This window comes from Molossus molossus, unplaced genomic scaffold (assembly GCF_014108415.1).
Source record: "Molossus molossus isolate mMolMol1 unplaced genomic scaffold, mMolMol1.p scaffold_m16_p_4, whole genome shotgun sequence".
In the NCBI taxonomy this organism is placed as follows: Eukaryota; Metazoa; Chordata; class Mammalia; order Chiroptera; family Molossidae; genus Molossus; species Molossus molossus.
Window position 1 is genome coordinate 50919458 of NW_023425377.1, and position 24904 is coordinate 50944361.

Here is a 24904-nt window from a genome sequence, read left to right on the forward strand (position 1 = left end):
TGGCGGCAGCGGCGGGTGCTGCGGCCCCTTTAAAATCTGGGCCGCCCCGCCCTGCGCAGCCGACTCCGCGGCGGCCCCAGATACAGGCCGGGCCGCGGCTCTCGCCGCCCAGCCCAGTCCAGCCCGGCCCGGCCCAGCGGCGGAGAAAGGCCGGACACCCGCGCCCCGCGCCCCGGAGGAGCCGTCCCCAGTCCCGTCCGGGGCCGGGGCCTCCGCCGCCCCCGGCCCCGGCTCCCGGGCCATGCGGCCTCGGCCCCGCCGGCGCCCGCCGCGCACCGGAGGAGATGAGGCTCCGCAATGGCACCTTCCTGACGCTGCTGCTCCTCTGCCTGTGCGCCTTCCTCTCGCTCTCCTGGTACGCGGCCCTCGGCGGCCAGAAAGGTGAGTCTTCCCTGCCCCGCGACACATCCCGCACCTGGGCGCCCAGGGCGGAGCGGGTCCGGGCAGAGGTCGCGGGAGGCGGCCAGAAGCCAGCGCGGGCTCCCCTTCCCTGCGCCGCGGAGCGGGAGGACACCCCTCCCATCCTTGCCCAGACTTGTTTGCTACCGGAATAATAAATTTCTCCTCCCGCCTGGTTTGGGCCGCGGGGCCGAGCCATCGCCGGGTCCTCCTTGCGGCTCTGGGGCCCGCCTCCACGAATAGTTACGCCCATGCTCAGGGTAGAGGCTCCCACTGAGCAACTAAGAATCTCAGAGTTCTCAGAGAGAGACAGAGATACAAGGTCACAGTAGTGGCTGTGCCAGGTGGTTCCCAAGGTACTCTAGGCACCTGGGCAGGGATAGGTACTGTGTTCCTGAGATAGGTGTGAGGGGACATCCACACATCCAGGCAGTCACCCTCTACCTCACATCACCTCTTCACCCCACTCCTGCGCTCACTGGGGTATCTGCAACCCTCTTACATGACATATGGCTCCAGGACTGCTCCACAGGGCCCTGGGTGCTGGGGCAGCCCTCCTGTGGCTGCTGGCTCAGGAATGTGTGGAGGACCTCATGAACAGACAGCCCAGCCCCAGCAACCAGTTAACTCACTTTGTGTGATCTCATTGGGCCATCACCCCTCTCCCTCAACACATACACACACCATCACCTGAAGTTTGGTCAAGCTGTCCAATCCACCACCATGGCCCTCTGAATCTGGCCAACACACTTCGGGGTAGGAGGTGGGGGGAGACAGGCACCAGTACTAGCTGGTGCCACTTAGTGTTGGTTGGGATGGGTGGGGCTGAGGAGGCCCTTGTCCATCCAGCTTGCAGCACAGAAGGCACCGGGGAAAGCTGCTTCCTTCCTGCCTACTGGCCTTCCTGCAGAAGGCTTAAATTAACCAGGATCAGGCTGAGGCCAATTGAACTTCTGCCTCCCTCCCATCTCCTGCTTCCCTGTTCTCCCACACTACAGTAAATGAGGCTGGAGGAGGGCTGAGGGGGAAACTAGAGCCTTTCTGCCCCTCTAAGCCCCAACAGCCCTCCCCTCCTGCTCCTGCCTGTCCAGCCCAGCCTACTGCAGTCCTCCTGTTTGGGTGGAGGCCAAGGGCCCTGAGGGGATACCCCTAGGGCTTGGCACAGAGAGGTTATGACTGGCGCAGAGTTCTCTGTAAGTCTCTAGGTAGAGTGTGTCACACTGGGAATGACATTTTGGACCCTTGGAAGAGTGACCATGTAAGCAGGCTGGCATGGAGGCCCAGGTGAGGCTATATCTGACAGGCTGGGGCATATGTGTCTGGCTCTGGGTGGGGTGATGAGCCCCTATACCCTGTCCTTGGCCAGGGTACAGTTTCTGTGTGCCTCCTGTAACAGCTGCATGTCCTCAGCCTGATGTCAGGAGCTACAGTACAAATCCCACCAGGATACCTTCCTTGGAGGCTTGGCTCCCTACAGGGAACCAGTGTCCAGAGCACCAGAATGAAGGGGTTCCAGTGGCTCCATTTAGGACCCACTCTCCCTTAAGGGAGTGTTGAGGACACTGGTACTCCAAGGGCTTGGGGAGTATGAGAGTACCCTCAGCCAAAGAATTGTGGTGCTCAGATGCAGGAGTCTTCATCCCTGGGGCATGGAAGCCAAAGAGCCTGAGAAGCATGGTGAGTGTGTGTCCTGGGCCTTTCTTGTCAAGAGCTGCCACTGTTTCTGGGGGCCCAGTAGGGCCAGATCTTTGGAGGCCTCAAGAAAAGCCTGAGCCCTGGCCAGTTTGGCTCAGCAGTTGGAGGGTCAGCCTGCGGTCCAGAGAGTCCCGGGTTCAGTTGCCGCTAAGGGCGCGTGCCTCAGTTGCAGTTTGTCCCTGGCCCTGGTTGGTCGTGCAGGTGGCAGCCACTCGATGTGTCCCTTTCACATCGATGTTTCTCTCTCTCTCTCTCTCTCTTTCCCTCCCACTCTATCTGAATAAGAAATGGAAAAAGGTCCTCGGGTGAGGATTAAAAAAAAAAAAAGAAAAGCCTGAATCTGAGCTCTTATGTGACCCCTTCTTATTCTTACATTTGGACAACTGTATTAAGCCTGTGGGGAAGCCCAACTAAACTAAGCTGAGACCAGACTGGACCCTGGATTCCATTTTGCAGCAAGTGGGGAGCTCAGGATAAGGTTGGTCCAGACACTGATACTTAGGTGAAGGGCAGAGGAACCTAGGTCTGTAGGGAAGGGAGGAGGTGGGTAGGTAGCCAGAGAGGAAGGAGACAGCAGGAGAAAGTGGCATCCTGAAAGCCCAGGGCCAGGAAAGACATGTATGCCTTGGCTAGATGGGCCTTGTATATGGGTTTCACATCCAGCCTTGACCACATTTGTGTACCAGCTCTGCTAGTGTTCTAACTGTAGCCCTCAGCCAAATATCTGCTAAAGGCCTGTCCCTAGGGAGGACAGCAGATCCTCCAGGGGGCCAGCTTCAGCCACATGGCACTCCCCAGCTTCCCAACATCCTGTACTTCAGCAGTGGTCAAGCCGTTCTTGACCACTGGGAGTATGGGTACAAGTGTTGGAGAGGAGTTGAACACCTGCCCCCTCTCGACCCCCTTTCCCACCTGCCAGTTAACAACAGACCTTCCCTGGGCTGGGCTCCAGTCTATGCCCCTCTGAGCCTGTTTTTCCTTCTCTAAACATGGGACACAAGATCTGTTTCTTCAGCCAAGAGGGGACCAGAGGGAAGTTTGTGGTCCATGGGCCGTAGGTGTCCTGATTGCTCTGCCTTCCGGTGGGAAAACTTCCAGTAGTATGGCCACAGCCTTCCCTAGGGCCAGCTGCACCGGGGACCAAGCCCCCTACCTCACTTCCCTGGGGTAGGAAGGTATACATAGAAGAAGCAGTCAGGTCCCCTCAGCCCTAGTTCCCAGGAACTTCTGCCCCAACCCCAGAAACCAGGGGCTCCCAGACCTTTGCCCTTCCCATTACTTGAGCTGCCTTCCCAGTCCACGTACCACTTCAGTCCAGCTACCCACCCCATGAAGGTTGTGGGGTGCCAGGAGGGCCTAGCAGAACTCTAGTCTAAGGCTCAGCACCTGGATAGGCAGTCACAGAGCTTGAGGTTCTGGCTTTCAAAGCCAAGGACAGATTGGACCCACAAGCGGGAAGTCAGATGAGGGTCAAGCTGGGGACTTTGCTGACAACAGGCAGAGCAGGGGCAGGATGCTGAGGGGCCAAGAGTGGGCTGCTGAGGTACAGGAGCCTGCAGTGTTCAGGGAAATGATAAAAGGGTCTGTGTGGGCAGGAGCCAGGATCAGGAACCTCCAGGGTCCATCTCTTTTTAGTAAATGGAGGAAGCTCAGGACCTGGGCAGAGGGAGGCCCCTGGGAAGGGCAGCCACAGTATGGAGCAGGCTGTGCCCAGGCCTTGGTAATGAGGGTAATTCAGGGCAGCAGTACCCATTGCTGCCTGCCAGCCTGTCTACCTGGGGCAGGCTAAGGTTGGACAGAGCTCAGCCTACTTAAAGATCAGAGAAAAGGGGGATGACAGAGGCAGCAGTCAGAAAAGGGTGAGGCCTCCTCACATTCCCCCTACTTCACAAAGGGCCCTACTGCAGGAGGCTGCCTTAAGCAGGACTGAGTGACTGCACTGCACTGGGGTAGGCAGTAGGGACCAATAGGTAGATGGGCAAGGACTTGGGCAGGAGGAAGGCCACCTGCCATGTCCAGGTGTCCATGTGTCTTTGAACTGCCTTCTGCTGGGTCTGAACACCTTCCACCCAGCATTGTGGGCGGCCAGCTCCTGTTCAAGGATTCAGATTCCCAGGGTAACCTGGCCTTGGAACCTAGCACAGAACCTGGAAGATCCTGTAATCTGATACCTCCTCCCTCCCCTGCTCAGGGTTGTCCCCCAGGCAGACTGGGTGTGGGGATGGAGGTTGGGGCTAGCAGAAGTTTGGAGATATGGAGTGCTGCAGAAGTAGTTGTGTCCAGAGGTGACTGAACTTTGCCTTTACTGTGACTTCTGGTGCCCAGAGCAGAGACATCATCCAGGGCATTTTGGGGGCTGTGACCCATGAGGGATTGAGAAGCAGAAGAGCTGCCTGGGGTGGGAGAGGATTCCTAAACATAGAGACTTTGAAACTAAGCCTTGAATGCTACATGGGTATTCATTTGGCCCAGAAGAGGAAAGGGATCCCAAGCAGAGGAGAAGAGAGCATGTGTGTGTGAAGATATGGCCCTTAGGCAAGGACAAGGAGTTGTGTATGATAGCAAATGAAGATGGCTCTAGTGAGACTGGAAAGGCCTAGAGTGCACAGCTCTCCAGAACCTGTTGTACCGGCTATAGGCAGGGATGTTGTTTGTCTCATACTTGCTCACTGGTCCCTGCCCGACCAGTGGAGCCAGGTAGGGGCACCCTGGGGATTCCTCTGTACTGTCAGGCAACCCCACCTCTGTGCTACTCCTCCCCCCTGTACCCCAACAGGGGTCTAGCTGAAGGCTCTGACACAGGTCTCTGAAGAATTAGGCCTCAGGGCATTTAGAGATGGCCCCTCTCTGCTGGTCACTCACTGAATGACTAGTTTCTCAGCATCATTTGATCATTTGAGCACTGGGGACTGGAACAATAGCAGTTAGGAGTAGATGCTGTAAGGAGAAGCCAGAGGGGGCTTTCGGAGCCACTGGGTGGGAAGGGTTCAGCCTGATGCTGTTCCAGCCCCTGCTTAGGAATGCCCCACCTGGGGCTGGAAGTGATCCTCCAGCCCTCCCACTTCAGGTACCTCCTGAAAGGAGAAAATAACAGGGGGTAGGGAGAGAGTACTATAATGCTAATCCCCTGTGTAGAAGCTTTTCTGCCCCAGGTGTGTCAGTATGACTTCAGAGTGACCCTATGTAACCCTGGAGAGTTCCTATGTGACAGGCAGGAGAACAGATGTCTGTCACACAAATGGGCGCCCAGATGTGTGTGTAGGTCACCTCTATTCTGCCCCCTGGTGACAGCATGTGAATCACCCACAGGTGATGTGGTGGACACATACCAGCGGGAGTTCCTGGCACTGCGGGACCGGTTGCATGCAGCTGAACAGGAGAGCCTCAAGCGCTCCAAGGAGCTCAACTTGGTGCTGGATGAGATCAAGAGGGCCGTGTCAGAGAGGCAGGCACTTCGAGACCGAGACAGCAATCGCACCTGGGGCAGACTAACCGGTGAGAGCCGGAGCCAGTAGGCAGGGGGGAGGGGCTGGTGGCAGGCTCCCCTATCTGACCAGTCCTTTCCTGACTCATCCAGAGGACCCACAACTGAAGCCGTGGAACGTCTCGCACAAGCACGAGCTGCACTTGCCTACCATCTTTCACCACCTGCCGCACCTGCTGGCCAAGGAAAGCAGCCTGCTGCCAGCAGTGCGAGTGGGCCAGGGCCGTACTGGAGGTAGGTGCGGGGCCAGGAGGGGCCAGAGGCAGAGGTGAGGAGGTCCCATTGTCAGTTGTCATGGCTGATTACCCTGTATTCTCTTCAGTGTCGGTGGTGATGGGCATCCCCAGTGTGCGGCGCGAGGTACACTCTTATCTGACTGACACGCTGCACTCGCTCATCTCCGAGCTGAGTCCTCAGGAAAAGGAGGACTCAGTCATCGTGGTGCTGATTGCAGAGGCGAGTAGGCTGGGGCGCGGGGTTGGGGACACGCTCAGACACATGAAATAACTAGAAGGAGAAATGAAAACAGGGCAACATTCCAGAGGGGAAAGCTATCAGAAGTTCACTGTCATTCACAAATTTATCAAGATAAAAAAGAAAAAAAAACATTTTAGGGCCTCCTCATGGAGATGCCATTTTCCTAGTGTGCCCCACCCCCATGGCCCCAGTACCTACCCAAAGGGCTTTTTCTGAGGTACCTGTGGCCGTCAGGCCCAGCCTTACTCAGCCTTCAGGATAGGGGGCTCACTCCCTCTGTATGTAGGGTCATCTGAAGCCCATGCCCCTACCCCTAGCCCCTTCTTCCAGGCCATTTGGGGTGGCAGTCCTGCTTAGGGAGGGTGCTTGGTCTCCCCACAGACTGACCCACAGTACACCTCGGTGGTGACAGAAAACATAAAAGCCTTGTGAGTACTGGCAGCCGAAAATGCTGGTGGAAGGAGGGCCCTTTGTGGGGTTTTGGGTAGGCAGATGCCTGCCTCCCCCACAAGACAGTGACCTTTCTGGGGGAGGGTGCAGGGTGCTTCCCCTGTTGGCTGACAGGCAGTGGGTGTGTAGAGGTGACTCAGCCCCTCCAAGCCCCATTGCCTCAGTAGGCAGGATGTGGTGTGGGTAATGTCTGCTTAGTGGGCCTTAGAAAAGGGACAGGGTCTGGCTGGCTCACCTCTGCCCCTGCTCCAGGTCCTGGAGGCTACACACCCCCACTGGGCCTTCTTGTCCCCCAGGTTCCCCACAGAGATCCATTCTGGACTACTGGAGGTCATCTCCCCTTCCCCCCACTTCTACCCTGACTTCTCCCGACTCCGAGAGTCCTTTGGGGACCCGAAGGAGAGAGTCAGGTATTAGCACTGCCCCCCCTTCCCATACCCCCAGCAACCTTCTTGCCTGTGCTGAGAGCCCAGTCTGTTGGCTGCAGTATTCACTTATTCATTGGAAGACCCCTGCATGGCGGAGGGTGGGGAGGCAGGTGTTCTACACCCTGAGTGTGCTTGTGGTAGCCATATCAGAGGTGGAAGGGTCTGAGCTCCTGAGGTCTCTGAACCTGGCCCACAGGTGGAGGACCAAACAGAACCTCGATTACTGCTTCCTCATGATGTATGCACAGTCCAAAGGCATCTACTATGTGCAGGTCAGCACTGATACTGTACTCTGTGCCCCTACCTCTAGACCATGACTGGGCCTGGGGGATTCATGCCACTCTGCCCCTATGTCCATTCTGAGTCCCAGCCCCCTTTTGCCTCTTACTGTGCAGCTGGAGGATGACATAGTGGCCAAGCCCAACTACCTGAGCACCATGAAGAACTTCGCACTCCAGCAGCCCTCAGAGGACTGGATGATCCTGGAATTCTCCCAGCTGGGTTTCATTGGTGTGTCCCCCACCGCTCCCCTGCTGACCTGAACAGAGCCCCTCAGTCCCAACCACCTCTGCATCTCTCATAATCCTCCTACCCTCCACCCTATTTTGTACACCATTCACTACAGCATCAGGTTGGGAGCCTTTGCCTGGAACGGCCACTGCAGCCCCATCTGGCTTGTTCCCACCCACTCTCAGAGTCACCATCACTGTCTGGTCCCTGGTGCCCATACTTGCCTATAGCTGGCCACAGGGTTTGCTGTAGGACCCTCCCTAGTGGCTGCCACAAGGATTAAGATGAAGTAGGACAGGGCAGAGCTGCCCACTCAGCACCCATTACCCCCCTTTCCCACCAGGGAAGATGTTCAAGTCACTAGACCTGAGCCTGATTGTGGAGTTCATCCTCATGTTCTACCGGGACAAGCCCATCGACTGGCTTCTGGACCATATTCTGTGGGTGAAGGTCTGCAACCCTGAGAAGGACGCGGTGAGCAGGGGCTGCACAGAGGCAGGCTGGGTGGTGGAGCACACAACCTCCAGTGTGGACTGTGTCTGTAGATGTGCACCTGACTCCAGGGCATGGTGCTGCTGGCTGGAGAAAGCCCTGTCCTCGGAGGTGGGGCATAAGCTCAGATCTAGAATGCTGCTCTCCCTCCACAGAAGCACTGTGACCGGCAGAAGGCCAACCTCCGAATCCGATTCAAGCCATCCCTCTTCCAGCACGTGGGCACTCACTCCTCACTGGCGGGCAAGATTCAGAAACTGAAGGTGGGCTGTGCCCCACGTGAGCCTGGCTGAGTACAGGCAAAGCCTGGGCTGGGATGGGGCAAGGGGGCAACAGGGCAAGTACAGAGCCCACTCTAGCACCACTGTCCCTCCGGAACTACAGGACAAGGACTTTGGGAAGCAGGCGCTGAGGAAGGAGCACATGAACCCCCCCGCTGAAGTGAGCACGAGCCTCAAGACATACCAGCACTTCACCCTGGAGAAGGCTTACCTGCGTGAGGATTTCTTCTGGGCCTTCACACCTGCTGCAGGGGACTTTATCCGCTTCCGCTTCTTCCAGCCACTACGTCTTGAGCGGTCAGTATCAGCACCCACAGGTCCACCTTGGGGGAGGGGCAGGGTGGCTACCAGGTTACAGGCCTCACTACAAATTTCTGTGACCCCCCAGCAAATTACTCAACCCTACCATCCCCTAGTTTCTTTATCTGAAGAACAGGGTGCATAATGGTAGCTACCTTGTGAAGACTGTGTCAGACAGGTCCCACAGGAGCTCAGTGACACTGCCCATCACCATCGTCCCTATGAGTAAGGCCCTTGGCTTGCACAGCCAATGGCTGCCCCTGGTGGTGCCCAGCCTCACCCAGGGCCCACGCATGGCCTTTTCTCCGCTGGGCAGTGTGCTTGGGCAGTTCCCCACCCTACAGCAGCTCATAGGCCTGCCTGGCTGCAGGTTCTTCTTCCGCAGCGGGAACATTGAGCACCCAGAGGACAAGCTCTTCAACACTTCTGTGGAGGTGCTGCCCTTTGATGTGAGTGTGGTAGCGTGTGGGTGTACACTGAGGCCAGCCTTTCCCATAGCCCCTGGCTTTAGCCTCTTGATTTTGCCCCCAGAACCCCCAATCAGACAAGGAGGCCCTGCAGGAGGGCCGCTCAGCCACCCTGCGGTACCCGCGGAGCCCTGATGGCTACCTCCAGATAGGTGAGTGGGATCAGGCAGGCAGAGGTGGGGGGAGAGGCTGGACTGAGCAGAGGTCTTGGGGCAAGCTCTCAGTGCTGCCCTGCTCCCCCAGGCTCCTTCTACAAAGGTGTGGCAGAGGGAGAGGTGGACCCTGCCTTCGGTCCCCTAGAAGCACTGCGCCTCTCCATCCAGACAGACTCACCGGTGTGGGTCATTCTGAGCGAGGTGAGGCAGGACAGGGCAGGGTGCAGGGAACAAAGGAGCTGTTCCCAGTAGCTACATGGGGCCAGCTCTGTGGCCTCTGCTGACTCTGGGCTGGCTCTTCTAGATCTTCCTGAAAAAAGCTGACTAGAGGAGGACTTCTGAGGACTGGCTGTGAAGCCCAGGATACCAGGGATGTCTTTGCTGCTGCCCTCGGAGGGCCAAATGTGGCCCACCCAGCCTGAGGGGTTGTTCCTGGCACCTTTCAGCAGCCTGGAATTGCCACTGGTCCAGAGGCCCCAGGAGCTGGTGCTGCACCCCTGACCAGGCATCAGGAGGAGGTGGACATCAGAAGGAGGTGGTGGTCCTCACACTGTGCCTGAGGCAGGCCTGTGCCGCCCTGAACCATTTGCAGCCGGCCTGTGGGCTTGAGCCAGGCCATTTTAGAAGAGTTTTTTCCTGGGCACCTGCTCTCTCCAGAGAGAACACTGGAATGCATATACTACTTTATGTGCTGTGTTTTTTATTCTTGGATACATTTGATTTTTTTCACTTAAGTCCACATATACTTCTATAAGAGCGTGACTTGTAATAAAGGGTTAATGAAGTGTGTGCCTCATAGTGGTGCTCTGAGCTCAAGTAGGTGGGGTTGAGGGGAGGCACCAGATAATGTCACCCTATGTCCACCTGATGCCACCTCCGCATAGCTCTGCACAACCTCGAGCCCATTTTCCTAGAACCCAATTCAGGCTTGGGTCTCCTTGAAGGGTCTGCACAATCGTGAGTGGAGCCAGTGCGGAATCTGGAGCCCTGACCCCCAAAAATCACACTGGTCTTTGAGGACCCCCCCAAGGGAGCCCCCTAGCTTCCATCACCCACCCCATTGCCTAAAGTGGGGCCTCTCAAACGGAAGGCATCCCTTCACGTCCTTGTTCCCCCTTCTTCGTCCTTGTTCCCCCTTCTTCGAGGGTTTCAGCCCTGCCCTTGTCCGTGGTCCCCAAGGACCATGTCATCCCCCCACCCCCTCTTTTTTACACATTTTAGGAACTCCCGCCTACTTCAGGACCTTTGCATATATTGCCACCCTGCTTGGAAAGCTCTTCCCCTGCCGACTCTGCTAAAAGTTACCTCTTGAGGGTCATTATTTCTGGCCTGCAGGCCCTCCCTGAGTTTGGTCTCTCAAGGCACCAGGACTTTTTCTTGAAAGCTCCTATCACGACCACAATGACCATGGTCGTCCTCCCTACGGCTCTATGGCAGGGTGCCCTGAAACCTACACTGTTCTAGACACCGGGGGCCGAGTGTCCGCTAAGCAGGCTTCAGAGGAGGCGGGCGGGAGAGGAGAGCGCGGACAGCAGGGACAGGACGGAGCCATAGTGTGAACCTTGGTGAGATAAGATGCCCGCGGGCTGGCTCTGTTGCTCCAGGGGCTGGGAGAAGGGCGAAAGAGGACAGATCTAGGACCGGCTTGAGCCCCTCCCTACCCGGGGTGTGGTGGGTAAGGCCCCTTTTCTTCCTCCGATGGTTCCCCGCTGCCCTTAGGAAGCCCACCGGACTGCTATGGCCAGGGGCTGGGCCCCTCCAAGCTCCACAGCCCGCGGAGCGTGACCCCATCCGACCCAGAGAGAGCGTTCGGGATCCGGTCACGAGTACTTTAATTAGAGACTGGGATGGGGGCGAGCACCCTCCCCCAGTCCTCCACCCGGCTCTTCTCCAGCTCCGAAGATCCTCAGCCTCAGGCCCTGGGCAGCAGTGTCCCGAGCCATCCCAAGAATGCGGCACGCAGAGAGGCCGGAAGGAAGTGGGCAAGCAGGCCGAGCGCCGCCAGCGCCACCAGCAGCCAAAGTGCGCGCGCGCTCGTGTACAGCGGAGCCAGCCTGTGGACAGCACTCAGCGGGGACTGGGACGGGCGTCAGCCCCACCCTCGGCTTGAGGTGGTGGGGAGCCCCCCACCCCCCACAGCTCCACTAGCACTTCCACCAGCCCCCACCCCGCAAAAGGGTCCTTCCTCCCACCGGTTTCCTGGTCCTTCTAGCCATCTGCGCGCGGCCGGGGCCGTCATGATCCCGCCCACCAGCTGCCTTTCCCCGCCCCGGTTCTTACCTTTGCTGCGCGGAGCGCGCATAGCCCTGAAAGTAGCGGAGACGTGCGAACAAGTAGACCAGGCCGCACAGGGCCGCGGCACCTGAGGGAGGGGTGCGGCCTGGTAAACTCAATGGTGCAGGGAACCCTGGGGCTGAGCTGCTTGAGCCGCTGCCCCGCCTTGCCCCAGACCTTCGTGGAAGAAGATGCCGGCCACCCAGAGCGTGGCGAGAAACAGCGGAAAGTACTCGCTGCAGTTCACTCTGCGGTGGGGACAGGCGGCGTGAGAGTGTCAACCGGGGCCTCACACCCTGCCCGCTCCGGGCTCTCTCACTCCCCGACCCGCGCCCTCCCGCCGCGCCTCACTGGGCTCGGTAGACACGCTCGAACTCAGGTGGGCCGGTGGTGAGCGGTGGCGACACGCGGAAGGCCCTGCGTGCTGAGATCACCTGCAGGGAGAAATAGGCTGGGGACAAAGCGGGTGGGAGTCAGGTCCGGCCACCAGATTCCCGTAGCCTTCCCCGGACCCTGCCTCCCATCTGGCCTCACATCTTTCTCTTCTACTTCCACCTCCACACTGAATTGGTCACAACTCCCCTTGAAAGCCCTCTCCAGGAGACCTCCACCGCCCCCTCTTCTCCATGCTTGCCCTGTGTTCATGCCGCTCAATGGGAAGGACATGGTGTGGCCTGGGGCACCCTGTGAGTGTAGGGGAAGGGGGGATGCCAGTCACAGGGACACCTGTCAAGGGCAGGCTGTTTAGACTTTCCTTATAAATCATTTGACTTGCAAAATACAAGCAAATGCCCAGCCAACCCTGTCCCACCTTAGACATGGACCTTGGCTTTGGAGTCCCTAGATAGGAAGTGCCACCAGGGCTTGAGGACAGACTTGGCTGCATCCTTCCAGGTGCAGGGCAGCACACACCCCATGGCTAACAGAGCCTCCTGACCCCACCTCAGACCAGAGTAACTCAAGGCTGGGTACCTGTGCCTCCAAATTGTGGCATGGCCTCCTGTCTGTTTCTCTGTTCAGGTACCCTGGACCATGGCCCAAATCTGACAGATATACTCTCCCTTGCCCCAGGTGGTTGCAGCTGGGACTCTTCTAGCCCAAATGCAGACCCCCAAGGGCTCTGCCAGCCTTCATTCCAGGGTGGATGGGCTTCTCCTAGGGTATCTGAGTGTGCGGGGGCCCTTCTCAACCCTAGGCCAGGCCCTCACCACACACAGCCCCAATGCTGGGTGTCCCCAACTATTCTTACTGCAAGTCCTGTGACCCTGGACCCTTGGTGCCAGACCCTATGCAGACATATTCCCATCCCAAGTGTATTGTGTGTGTCATGGGTGGCCATATAAGCACAGTGTAGATCTGGAGGAGGCACTGCAGCTACATGAACAGGGGCTGAGGGCCAAGCTTGCTGTTGTGGCTGGAAATGGAGTCTGCTTGGCTCCTTCAGGCCTGTTCCCCAGGCTGTGTCTTGTCCTAACCCATACACTGTGGTATCCTAAGCATTGGAGATATCTGGCCCAGGAATATGTACTCTAGGGTAAGTCTGAGAAGGGCACCTATCAGGTACCTTTTGGGGCCCAAAGAAGCAAGTTCCAACCCTGACCAGCTCCACATGGTCCCAGCATGGAGAGGGTGCCGTTGACAGCAAGGCCAAGAAATGGGGCTTTCCTGCTGGGACACCCAGAGAGGGAACAGCTGGAGAAGGTAGGGGCCATCTCTAGCGGGGCTGCGCCAGGCCCATGGTTGTCCCACTTCTGTTCCCAGCACCAGACTATCCATGCATCCTGGCACACACACATGCAGATCCCACAGCCCAGCACAGCTAGGTGCCCATCTGCTTCCTGGAAACCTCTGACCTATCTCCAAGGTTCTCTATGCTGGTCCAACAGCCACCACCTCAGTTCTATGGTACCTGGAATGCCTACCTCAAACATCCCTCAGGGGCCTTTATCCATTTCACTGCCCCTGTCAGCCTTGGTCCCTGCCCAGGTTTTCACAGTTGACATTCCTTCAAGGTTTACCCTCTTCCTATCTGGGAAACTGTAAGCCACTCAGCCCAGCCTTCAGTAAGTAGGGTCAGTGGGGTCAGAAGAACTTGGACACCAGAGTATGGGCTGGGGGCCCCACCTCTGCCCTTCACCTGAACCTGGACCCTCCAATACCTCCCCAGCACCTGCAGGGCAGAAGGCAGGCTGCAGGGGTGTGAGACCCACCCACCTCCCAAACGGGAGCCAGCTCACCTTGCAACAGGACTCCCAGGAGGGTGACAGTAGCCAAAAGAGCCACCTCATCCTTCATGGTGGTGCTGGTGGCTCTGTCTGGCCAGCTGGTGTGTAAGAGGGCTAGCTGCAGAGCTTTTATCAGCCTCCGCCTGGCTGCTGCTCAGAGGCTGGCCCAGGACAGGAAGAGTGGTCAGCTCCCCCCCCCCTCCACAATGGAGAGGGGAGAGGGAGGGGCATGACTATGGCCAATGAGAGGCAGGGAGCTTGGTCAGACTGAGTAGGCAGAAATCAGGGTCAGATGCATCTGAGCAGAAGAGAAAAAGCTGGCTGGGATAGCCTGGCCATTTCCAGTCCTAGTTCCTGTGTCAAGTCCTATGCTGACAGAACTTAAGCTGTCTACCCGGGTGTGCTCCAGCCTCAGGTGTGTCCAGCCACCATGTTATCCCTGTGTTCACCAGGCCCTCAGCAGGTCCCAGATGGCCTTCGAGACCTCCCCTTGTCCTAGGTCTGGTTTCAGGAAACCAGAGGCTCCTACCTGGGTGCCCACTACTACCACTTCCCGTCTGTCACCAAGTCCCACTCATTCTTACATCCAGCCCCAGTGCCACCTTCTAAGCCCCACCTTGCCCCAGTCTCATCTCATCTGGGCACAGGTCACAGGCTCCTCATGGGTTCCCAACCCTGACCTCTCACCCACTCATACACACCTACTTATCCCTTTCTCTACCCACTAAACAGGGCTGTTTTATAACATGCAACTCTGACTGCAGGACCATCCCAGCACCCAGCCCACACTGGGCACAGCCAAGTGCTTGCTTTCTTCCAGGAAGCCTGATGCCTGCCAGCCTCAGAGATGTCTGGGCTCCATGTACATGGGCAATCCTGAAGGCTGCCTGGCTGGCCTGGCAGGGTGGGTTAGTCCACTCAAGATGGCTGAACTCATCCTTTCCAGGGCCTCTGACCTCAGAACAGTCACCTGCCTTTTCTGCCTGCCCACTAGCCCTCTTTCCTGAGGCCCTGACCCTCTCCATCCTCGGTTGCTGTGGTCTAGACAGAGCTACTCCCACTCCTCTGAGACCTGTGGGAAGGATATATGAGCCAAAACTGACTGTGGAGCCAAGGCTGACTCAAGATGGTGAGGCAGAGTTCTGGAAGCTTTCTTAGAACTTTGGGAAAGAGTTCAGAGTGAGGAAGAAGATTGCTGAAGGCCACTGGTGGCCACACACCGGCCTGAGGAGGATGGAGCCCACACAGGGCCATCATGATAGGAGAAAGGTGGCTTATGTCCTAGAACTCCGAGGCCACCTTGGACTACCCCCTGGTCATTCAGCCTTTCTGTGCTGTAAGAGAACTATGCTGGTTTGAAGTGGGTTTTGGTCAGTGGTTGCAGAGTCCAGACTGATACACAAGTACAGGAAGGAGCTGGCAAAGCCACAAGTAAGCACTGGCCATGCCATGGAAGTCACAAGGACAGAGTAGCTGGGTCTTTGGAGCAACTGCTGCTGCTGCAGGTCTTGGGCCAACATGATGACCCCTCAGCTTCCACACTTTTGCCACCTACCTGGTCTCCTTTCTTGCTGCCCCAAGCCCAGGTTCCAGCCTGAGGGTTGTGTTTTCTGCTGGGTTCTCCAAGAACCCCTTTTACCCTCATTATCTGGCCAATGCCAATAAATGCCCTTTGGCTATTCTGGCCCACCTCTTCCCCCACCCCAACCAAATGCTCCCCAACTGGGAGCACTGCAAGCTCCTCAAGGGCAGGGATGGGTCTCCAAGTCTGTGCCTTGCTTTGGAGCAGGTCTAACCAGTAGAAGCTCAATGACAGGACATGGTTGATAGATGCTAAGAAACAAACAAGAGGACCAGGGAACGGACGTCAGACATACTCTCCAGCCCTCTGGCTGCCCACTCAGCCCTCTTCCTTCCTGAAACTTGCCCTGACCACAGCCTTGGCTCTGGCTTCCCCTCCAGCGCTGAGTCTCCTAAAGGATGGGACACATGCTGGCAGAAGGCCTGTGCACCAGGCATGTCTGTGCGCGGTGCATGCCTGTGAATCAACTTGTTACATGCCCATGTGTCTTTCTCAGGGTCCCAGTGCTTGGGAGTGTATCACAGTTCATCTGTGACCTGAGTTTGTATCCGTGGGTTCCTGCACATGTTCAGGCCCTCTTCTTTGCCAAGCTCTTGTTTCCTCTAGGCCTAAATATCCTCCCATCTGAGCTCATCCCCCTCTGCCTTGTCAGCAGGAAGCTGACTAACAGCAGCAGCTTCTGAGGAAGTCCCAGGTCTCAGCCCCTGGAGCCCTCCCCAAACCCTTTGGTCTGTAGTGCCCTCACTCTGAGCTTGCCCAGCTTTTCAGGTCCCTGCCTGGGCTGAGTCTGTAAGACCCTCCAGGCACTGCCCACCTGACCCCCCCCCCTTCCTCCTGGGCAGCCCTGGAGGTGCCAGCATCATGAGAGGAGTGAAAAAGCCCCTCCCTGAGTCACTGCAGGACTTGCCTCTATGACTCAGAACCCATACCTTCTGTACTATAGCCTGAACATGGCCCTGAGGAACTTATTGGAAGCTAAATTCACCAAGGACCTTTGGGGAGTGGAAAGGCCAGCAGAACCATTATGTTGAAAAATTACAGCTTTGGTATGATAGACCATCATAAGCAGTGCACAGCTCAGATCCTAAGCTTAAACTAACAAAAAAAGAAAAGAAAAGAAAAAGATTTACTTTGAAATTATTTTACTTATAAAAAGTTGCACAAATAGTATAGTTCCCACATACCTTTCACTCAGCTTACTCTAATATTAAAATCTTATATGACCATATTTCCATTATATAAACTAAGAAATTTACATTGATACAATATTATCAGCCCTTTTACAGATCTTATTCAAGTATCATCAATTGTCCCACTAAATTAGTACAAACACCTTAAAAACATGCTAAGTGTGCCAGACACAAAAGAACACATGTCGTATGATTCTCTTTGCCAGAAAAGCCAAAGCAATAGAGACAGAAAACAGATCAATGGTAGCCTGGGGATGTGAGTGTGAGGGATTTGATTGGGGTGATGAAAATGTTCTAGAGATCCTGCCTCTTCCCTCCTTCCTTGTTCCTTCTTCTTCCTTCTTCCTAAGATAGATAGATAGATAGATAGATAGATAGATAGATAGATAGATGATAGATAGATAGATGATAGATAGATGATAGATTGATGATAGATAGATAGATAGATAGATAGATAGATAGATGACAGATAGATAGATGACAGATAGATAGATGACAGATAGATAAAATGTTCTAGAGCTGGGTTGTGGTGATATTTGAAAAACTCAGTAAATTTACTAAAAAATCACTGAGCCCTGGCTGATTTGGCTCAATGGTTAGAGTGACAGCCAATAGACTGAAGGGTTTGTTCCATTCCTGGTCAAGGACATCTACCTGGGTTGCAGGTTCGATCCCCAACCCTGATTGAGGTGCATGCAGGAGAAAACAAATCAATGTGTGTCTCTCTCACATCAATGTCTTTCTCTCTCTCTCCCTGGTCTTCTCTCTCTTTCCCTTCCTCCCTCCCTTCCACTCTCTCTAAAAATCAATGGAAAAAAATATCCTTGGGTAAGGATTTTTTAAAAAATCATTGAATTATGCATTTAAAATGGGCGGATTTTTATGGTACGTAAGCTATACCTCAATAAAGTTGTTTTTAACAATTGTACAAGGACTGCTTGTATACCCTTCCATAGCTTCTACACTGTTATCATGTTATGTAACAACACTACATTTTTTTTTTTTTTTTGCATTTATTTTCAGATAGAGCGGGAGGGAGAGAGGAAGAGAGAGAGAGAGAAACATCGCCATGAGAGAGACACATCGAGTGGCTGCCACCCACACAGCCCCAACCAGGGCCAGGGACAAACTACAACCGAGGTATGTGCCCTTAGCGGGAACCGAACCTGGGTCTCTCTGGTCCATGGGACGATGCTCTAACCACTGAGCAAAACCGGCCAGGGCAACACTACATGATTAAAACCAGGGCAGTAACATTGATCCAAGACTATTAACTAATCTACAGACCTTATCCAAATTTCAACAGTTGTCCTAGAATGTCCTTTTTTTGGTCTAGAAACTGATCCAAGATTATATGTCCTCAGTCTCCTCCAATCCAGGACAATTGGATGGCCTCAGTCTATCTTCATCTTTCATGATTTTGACACTGTTCTTGAAAAACACTGGTGGGCCCTGGCTGGTTTGGCTCAGCAGTTAGAGTGTAGGCCTGCGATCCAGAGAGACCTGGGTTCGGTTCTGCTAGGGGCACGTACCTCGGTTGCAGTTTGTCCCCAGCCCTGGTTGGGTCGCGCGGGTGGCAGGCACTCGATGTGTCCATTTCACGTAGATGTTTCTCTTTTTCCCTCCTGCTCTATCTGAAGATAAATGTAAAAATGTCCTCGGGTGAGGATTAACTACCTACCTACCTACCTAAATAAATAAATAAATAAATAAATAAATAAATAAATAAAACCATTTATAAAAAATAAAAAGTCATCACCATTACCAAAGTAACTTCTATTAGTTTTATTTATTTATTTATTTTGTGGTACGTGCCCCAAGCAGAAACTGAACCCAGGACTCTCTGGTTCGTAGGCTGATGCTCAACCGCTGAGCCAAACTGGCCAGGGCACTTCTAGGAGTTTTATAGTTTTGTATTTTACATTTAGATCTATGATCCTTTCTTTATTATTATTTGTTGTTGTTAATTCTCACCTGAAGATATTTTCCCATTGATTTTTAGGGAGTGTGGGAGGGAGGGAGGGAGAGAGAGAGAGAAACATTGATGTGAGAGAGACACATTGATTGGTTGCCTCCCGCACAACCCCGAGCAGGGTTGGGGATTTAATCTGCAACCCAGGTACATACTCTTGACTGGGATTCAAACCCACGACCCTTTGGTCTTCCAGATGACATTCTAACCTCTGAGCCAAACTGTCCAGGGCTATGATTCATTTTAAGTAAATTTTGGTAAAGAGTGTAAATAAAGTCCGTGTCTAGTCTAGATTCTTCTTTTTTTTTAATCCTCACCAGAGGATACTTTTCCATCTTCAGATAGTGTGGGAGGGAGAGAGAGAGAGACATTGATGTGAGAGAGACACATCAATTGGTTGCCTCTAGCCCTGGCCAGTTTTGCTCAGCGGTTAGAGCATTGGCCTGTGGTCCAGAGGGACCCAGGTTCGGTTCCTGCTAAGGGCACGTACCTCGGTTGCAGTTTGTCCCTGGCCCCTGGTTGGGTTGTGCGGGTGGCAGCCACTCGATGTGTCCCTTTCACGTTGATGTTTCTCTCTCTCTCTCTCTCTCTCTCTCTCCCCCCCCCATTCTATCTGAACAAAAAAATAAAAAAATGTCCTCGGGTGAGGATAAAAAAAAAAAATTGGTTGCCTCTTGCACAACCCCAACCAGGGCTAGGACTGAACCGTAACCAAGGTACGTGTCCTTAACCAGAATCAAACCCAAGACTCTTTGGTCTGCAGGTCAATGCTCTAACCACTGAGAAAACCGGCCAGGGCTAGATTCTTTTTTTTTCATGTGAATGTCCAGCTGTCCCAGCACTATTTGTTGAAAAACCTTATCTTTTCTCCATTGTATTATTGCCTTTTCTCCTTTGTCAGAAATCTGTTGACTACATTTATATGGATCTATTTTGGGGTTCTCTATTCTGCACCATTAATAAACAAATAGTCTATTCCTTTGCCAATACCACACTGTTAATTACTGCAACTTTATAGTAAATCTTTAAGTCAGGTAACATCAATTCTCCAACTTTGTTCTTCTTCAATATTGTATTGGGTTGGCTATTCTGGGTCTTTTGACTCTCCATATAAACTTTAGAATTAGTTTGTTTCTGTCCACAAAATAATTTGCAGGGTTTTTTAAAACTGGAATTACATTGAATCTGTAGATTAAGTTGGGAAGAACTAACATCTTGATAATATTGAGTCTTCCTATCCATGAACATGGAATGTTTCTCCATTTATTTAGTTCTTAGATTTCTTTCATTAAAATTTTGAATGTAGCTTTTTAGTAAGTTTTGAAACTAGTAATTGTGAGTCAGTAATTGTGAACAAGTTTATTCTTCATGTTCAAAATTGTTTGGATTATTCTGAATTCCTTGAATTTCCATATGAACTTTAGGGTCATCTTATCAATTTCTTCAAAGAACCAGCTAGAATTTTTATAAGGATTATGTTAAATTATTTATTAATTTTGGGAGTATTGTCTTCTCAACAATATTAAATATTCTGATCCAAGCACCTGAGATATCTTTCCGTTTATTAGATCATCTGTAATGTATGTCATAATAATGTTTTATAGTTTTCAGAGTATAAGTTTTGCATTTCTTTTGTTACATTTATTTCTAAATATTTTATATTTTCATACTATTGTAAATAGAAGGGTTTTGTTCTCAGATGTATATAGAAATACAACAAAATTTTGTAAGTTGATCTTATATCCTTCAAACTTACTGAACTTGTTTATTAGTTCTATTCATTTTTAATGGATTTCTTAGTATTTTTTATATACAAGTTCCCACCACCGCAAATATAGTTTTACTTCTTCTTTTTATTTCCTTTTCGTTTTCTTGTCTAATCACCCTATCTAGAACCCTCCACTGTGGCAAAAGTCCTTATCTTATTTCTGATCTTAGGGACAAGGCATTCAGTTTTTCACCATTTTAATCATGATGTTATCTGTGGGTTTTATAGATGTCTTTTTTTTTTTTTTCTTTTTATCCTCACCCGAGGACACTTTTTCATTCTTTGTTCAGATAGAGCAGGAGGGAGAGAGAGAGAGAAACATCGATGTGAAAGGGACACATCGAGTGGCTGCCACCCGCACGACCAACCAGGGCCGGGGACAAACTGCAACCGAGGTACATGCCCTTAGCGGAAACCGAACCCGGGTCTCTCCGGACCACAGGCCAACGCTCTAACCGCTGAGCCAAACCGGCCAGGGCTAGATGTCTTAAATCAGGTTGAGAAAGCTCCCTTCTCATCCTGTTTTCATAATTGTTTTTATCAAGAAAGAGTATTGGGTTTTGTTAAATTCTTGTTGTACATTTATTGAGATGATCATATGCCTTTTCTTTTATTCTATTATAATGGTGTATTACATCAACGGATTTTTAAATGTTAAACCAACCATGCATCCTGGTGTAATTCCCACTGGGTCATAGTACATAATGCTTTTTATTTTTATTTATTTATTATTTTTTAAATATGTTTTTATTGATTGTAGAGAGAGGAAGGGAGAGGGAGAGAGAAATAGAAACATGGATGCCCTCGATTCTGGTCAAGGACACATTCCTCGGTTTCGATTTGATTCCTGGTCTTGGTTGGAGTTGTGCGGCAGGCAACTGGTAGATGTGTCTCTCTCATATAGATATTTCTCTCTCTTTCCCTCCCTTCTACTCTAAATGAAAATCAATGAAAAAATATCCTCAGGTGAGGATTTAAAAAAAAACATAGATAAAAGAGTAATATCAATTGGCTGCCTCCCACATGCCCCCCACTGAGGATCGAGACAAAAACCCAAGCATGTGCCCCAACAAGGAAACTGGCGATCTTCTGGTACATGGTATGATGCTCAACCAACTGAGCCACACCTGCTGGGCTGAATAATTCTTTATAAATGTTGCTGCATTTGGTTTGTTAGTAAGTGTTGAAGATTATTATTATATTTTTTTAAGTCTTTAAAATAAACTTTATGTCACCACCATTAAAATAAAGTCAATATCTGCCCTGCCTGGTATAGTTCAGGTATAGTGGTTACAGCATCGGCCTGTGCACAGAAGGGTCTTGGGTTTGATTCCCAGTTAAGGGTACATACTTGTGTTGCCGGTTCAATCCTGGGCCCCAGTCAGGGCGCATGCAGGAGGCAACCAATCAATGTGTCTCACACTGATGGTTCTCTCTCTCTCTCTCTCTCTCTCTCTCTCTCTCTCTCCCTCCCTTCCCTCCTTCCCTTCCACTCCCTCTAAAAATCAATGGAAAAAAATAGCTTCAGGTGAGGATTAACAAAACAAAAACAAATAAAATAAAGTCAATATCTTATTTTTATAGATTAAAAAAACAAAGCAATGTAATTAAATTCTGGCTAGATTTTCTTATTTGCCCTGGACTTCAAACCCATGCTTTGTCACTTCATCATTGTTATTGTTAAAAACACAGAATAGCCAGGCTGTTGTGGCTCAATGGTGGAGGGGCCATGCAGGAGGCAGCCACTGATGTTCTCTCTCATCGATGTTTCTATCTCTCTCTTCCTTTCCCTTCCTCTCTCTCTAAAATCAATAAAGAAATAAATTTTTTAAATAAAAAAACAGAATAGAAGGGACAATTTATGCAATAATAAAGAATAATAGTCGTGCCCTGGCCGGTTTGGCTCAGCGGTTAGAGCGTCGGCCTGCGGTCCGGAGAGACCAGGGTTCGGTTCCCGCTAAGGGCATGTACCTTGGTTGCAGTTTGTCCCCGGCCCTGGTTGGGACTCTCTGGTCTGCAGGCCGATGCTCCAATCGCTGAGCCAAACTGGCCAGGGCAACCATTGGTTGATTCTTGTATGTGCCCTGACCAGGGATCAAACCTGCAACCTTGGTCTATGGGACAATGCTCTAACCAACTGAACTACCTGGCCAGAGTTGTATATCTTTCTTTAAAAAATATTTTTAGCCCTGGCCAGTTTGGCTCAGCGGTTAGAGCGGCGGCCGGGTGGTCCAGAGAGACCCGGGTTCGGTTCCCGCTAAGGGCATGTACCTCGGTTGCAGTTTGTCCCGGGCCCTGGTTGGGTCGTGTGGGTGGCAACCACTCGATGTGTTCCTTTCACGTCGATGTTTCTCTCTCTCTCTCTCTCTCTCTCTCTCTCTCTCCCTCCCTCCCTCCTTCTGACTCTATCTGAACAAAATATGGAAAAATGTCCTCGGGTGAGGGAAAAAATAAACAAACAAACAAACAAACTAATTAATTAATTAATTAATTAATTAAGAAAAAAGGAACATGGGAATACATACCATGTTCATGGATTGGAAGAATCAACATTATTAAAATGCCCATACTACCCAAAGCAATCTACCCAATGGCAGCCCAGTAGGTGTGGCCCAGTGGTTATACATTGACCCATGCATCAAGAGGTCACTGGTTAGCCCTGGCTGGTTTGGCTTAGTGGTTGGTGCATCGGCCTGCAGACCAGAGAGTCCTGGGTTCAGTTCCCGCTAGGGGCATGTACCAAAAAAAAAAAAAAAGAAAGAGGTCACTGGTTCGATTACCAGTTAGGGCACATGCCCAGATTGTGGGCCAAATCCAGTGGGGGACATGCAGGAGGCAGCCAATCAGTGTTCTTTCTCATCGAAGTGTCTATCTCTTTCTCCCTCTCCCTTCCGCTCTCTCTAAAATCAATAAAGAAAAAAAATTTTTTTGCCCTGGCCAATTTGGCTCAGTGGTTAGAATATCGGCCTGAGGTACCAAGGGACCTGGGTTCGGTTCCCAATAAGGGCACGTACCTTGGTTGCTATTTGTCCCCAGCCCTGGTTGGGTTGTGCGGGTGGCAGCCACTTGATGTGTCCCTTTCACGTCGATGTTTCTCTCTTTCTCTCTCTCTCTCTCTCTCTCTCTCTCTCTCTCTCTCCCTCCCACTCCATCAAACAAAAAATGGAAAATTGTCCTCAGGTGAGGATAAAAAAAAATAATAAAATCAATAGAAGCATGTCTTCAGGTGAGAATTACAAATTAAAAAAAAAAAAAAAAGAACAAAGGAAGGACAAGGATCATTTGTATGCCCAGGAAAAGCGGGGTTATAACAGGAAGCAGAGTGGCTATGGTGGACAGCCTAATCCAGTTTTCTGCAACAGGACTAAAATTACTAAAAACACTGTGCTGAAGCTTGAATGCATTGAGCCCAACTGCAGATCTAAGAGAATGCTGGCTATTAAGAGATGCAAGTACCCTGGTTGGTTTGGCTCAGCGGTTACAGCATCAGCCCATGGACCAATGACTCTCAAGTTCAATTTCGGTCAAGGGCCCATACCTTGGTTGCGGTTTATTCCCAACCCTGGTTGGTGTCCTGTGGAAGGCAACCAGTCAATGTGTCCCTCTCATGTCATGTTTCTCTCTCTCTCCCTCCCTCCCACTCTATCTGAAGATAAATTTAAAAATATCCTCGGGTGAGGATTTAAAAAAAAAGAGAGAGAAGTAAGCATTTTGAACTGGGAAGAGATACGAGAAAAGGTGAAGAGATCCAGTTCTAAGCTTCATATTTTGTTTTATTAAGTGACAATAAAATCTTGATGATATGTTCACTTCAAAAAAGCAGTTAGTTACAGCCCTGGCTAGCACTGCTCAGTGGTTAAAGTGTTGGCCCATGCACCAAAGGATCTCAGGTTCAATTCCTGGTCAAGGGCATGTACTTGGGTTGCAGGTTTGATTTCTGGCCCCAGTCGGAGGCAACCAATTGATGCGTCTCTCTCACATCGATGTTTTTTCTCTCTCTCTTTCTCCCCCTCCCTCCTTCCCTTCCATTCTCTTTAAAAAACAATGGAAAAAATATCCTCAGGTGAGGATTAACAACAACAAAAAAGCAGTTAGTTACCTACAAGGGAGCTCCTAGTAGATTGTTAGCTGACTTCTGAACAGAAACTTTGCAGGCCAGTAGGTATTGGCACAAAATATTCAAAATGATGAAAATCAAGGACTTACAACCAAGATTATTTTATCAAACAAGGCTGTCATTTAGAATCAAAAAAGAAAAAAAGAGCTTCCCAGACAAAAAAAGGAAGAGTTCATCATCACCAAATCAGTATTACAAGAAATGTCAAAGGGTCCTCTAGGAGAAGGAGGAGGAAGAGAAGGAGGAGAGGAAGAAGAAGAGTTAGAAGAAGAAGGAAAAGAAGAATGTTATTTTGCCATCTTCAGCAACATGGATGGACCTAAAAGGTTTTGTGCTAGTTGAAATAAGTGAGACAGAGAAAGAAAATGCCAGATGATTTTGCTTATATGTGGAATCTAGAAAACAAAATAGACAAACAGCAGAACAGAGGCAGACTCATAGATGCAGGAAACATTTTGGTAGTTGTCAGATGGGAGGGGGTTTGTGGGGACAGGTGAAAAAGATGCAGGGATTCAGAAGTGCAAATTGGTGGTTGCAGAATGATCATGGGGATGTAGAGTGCAGCATAGGGAATAGTGTCAATAATATTGTAATAACTATGTATAGTGTCAGATAGGCGCTAGATTTATCAGTGTGAT

At 51.5% G+C, this 24904-nt stretch overlaps 2 protein-coding genes across 4 annotated transcripts; one reads left to right on the plus strand and one right to left on the minus strand.

Annotated features, from left to right (window-relative positions):
• Positions 1-226: 226 nt before the first annotated feature.
• On the plus strand, positions 227-9935 carry MGAT4B (alpha-1,3-mannosyl-glycoprotein 4-beta-N-acetylglucosaminyltransferase B). Of its 2 annotated transcripts, none has more exons than XM_036240051.1 (15): positions 227-381; positions 5404-5589; positions 5672-5812; positions 5901-6034; positions 6437-6483; positions 6802-6915; positions 7130-7205; positions 7329-7443; positions 7787-7917; positions 8091-8198; positions 8320-8513; positions 8887-8965; positions 9048-9135; positions 9227-9339; positions 9443-9934. In XM_036240051.1, exons 1-15 carry the CDS (start codon positions 285-287, stop codon positions 9464-9466), a joined length of 1647 nt encoding a protein of 548 aa, XP_036095944.1. In that variant the 5' UTR covers positions 227-284; the 3' UTR covers positions 9467-9934. The 2 variants fall into 2 exon arrangements, with proteins under 2 accessions (XP_036095944.1, XP_036095943.1); XM_036240050.1 differs by having other exon boundaries at positions 270-381; positions 8833-8965; positions 9443-9935.
• Positions 9936-10928: 993 nt separating this feature from the next.
• Positions 10929-13812, minus strand: LTC4S (leukotriene C4 synthase). 2 transcript variants are annotated; one of them, XM_036240052.1, is made up of 5 exons: positions 13650-13810; positions 11764-11863; positions 11590-11660; positions 11419-11500; positions 10930-11192 (listed from the first exon to the last, which is right to left on the minus strand). In XM_036240052.1, exons 1-5 carry the CDS (start codon positions 13705-13707, stop codon positions 11051-11053), a joined length of 453 nt encoding a protein of 150 aa, XP_036095945.1. In that variant the 5' UTR covers positions 13708-13810; the 3' UTR covers positions 10930-11050. The 2 variants fall into 2 exon arrangements, with proteins under 2 accessions (XP_036095946.1, XP_036095945.1); XM_036240053.1 differs by lacking the exon at positions 11590-11660 and having other exon boundaries at positions 10929-11215; positions 13650-13812.
• Between the last annotated feature and the right edge of the window lie 11092 nt (positions 13813-24904).

Excerpts from the sequence above, each read along its gene's own strand:
- MGAT4B (XM_036240050.1), top strand. The coding sequence starts at position 285 with ATGAGGCTCCGCAATGGCACCTTCCTGACGCTGCTGCTCCTCTGCCTG. Across the intron at positions 7,206-7,328 it reads AAGGCATCTACTATGTGCAG|CTGGAGGATGACATAGTGGC; the intron begins GTCAGCACTGAT and ends CTTACTGTGCAG. Across the intron at positions 9,136-9,226 it reads TGATGGCTACCTCCAGATAG|GCTCCTTCTACAAAGGTGTG; the intron begins GTGAGTGGGATC and ends CTGCTCCCCCAG.
- LTC4S (XM_036240052.1), bottom strand. The coding sequence starts at position 13,707 with ATGAAGGATGAGGTGGCTCTTTTGGCTACTGTCACCCTCCTGGGAGTC. Across the intron at positions 11,864-13,649 it reads CCTGGGAGTCCTGTTGCAAG|CCTATTTCTCCCTGCAGGTG; the intron begins GTGAGCTGGCTC and ends CTTTGTCCCCAG. Across the intron at positions 11,193-11,418 it reads GCGCGCTCCGCGCAGCAAAG|GCTGGCTCCGCTGTACACGA; the intron begins GTAAGAACCGGG and ends TGCTGTCCACAG.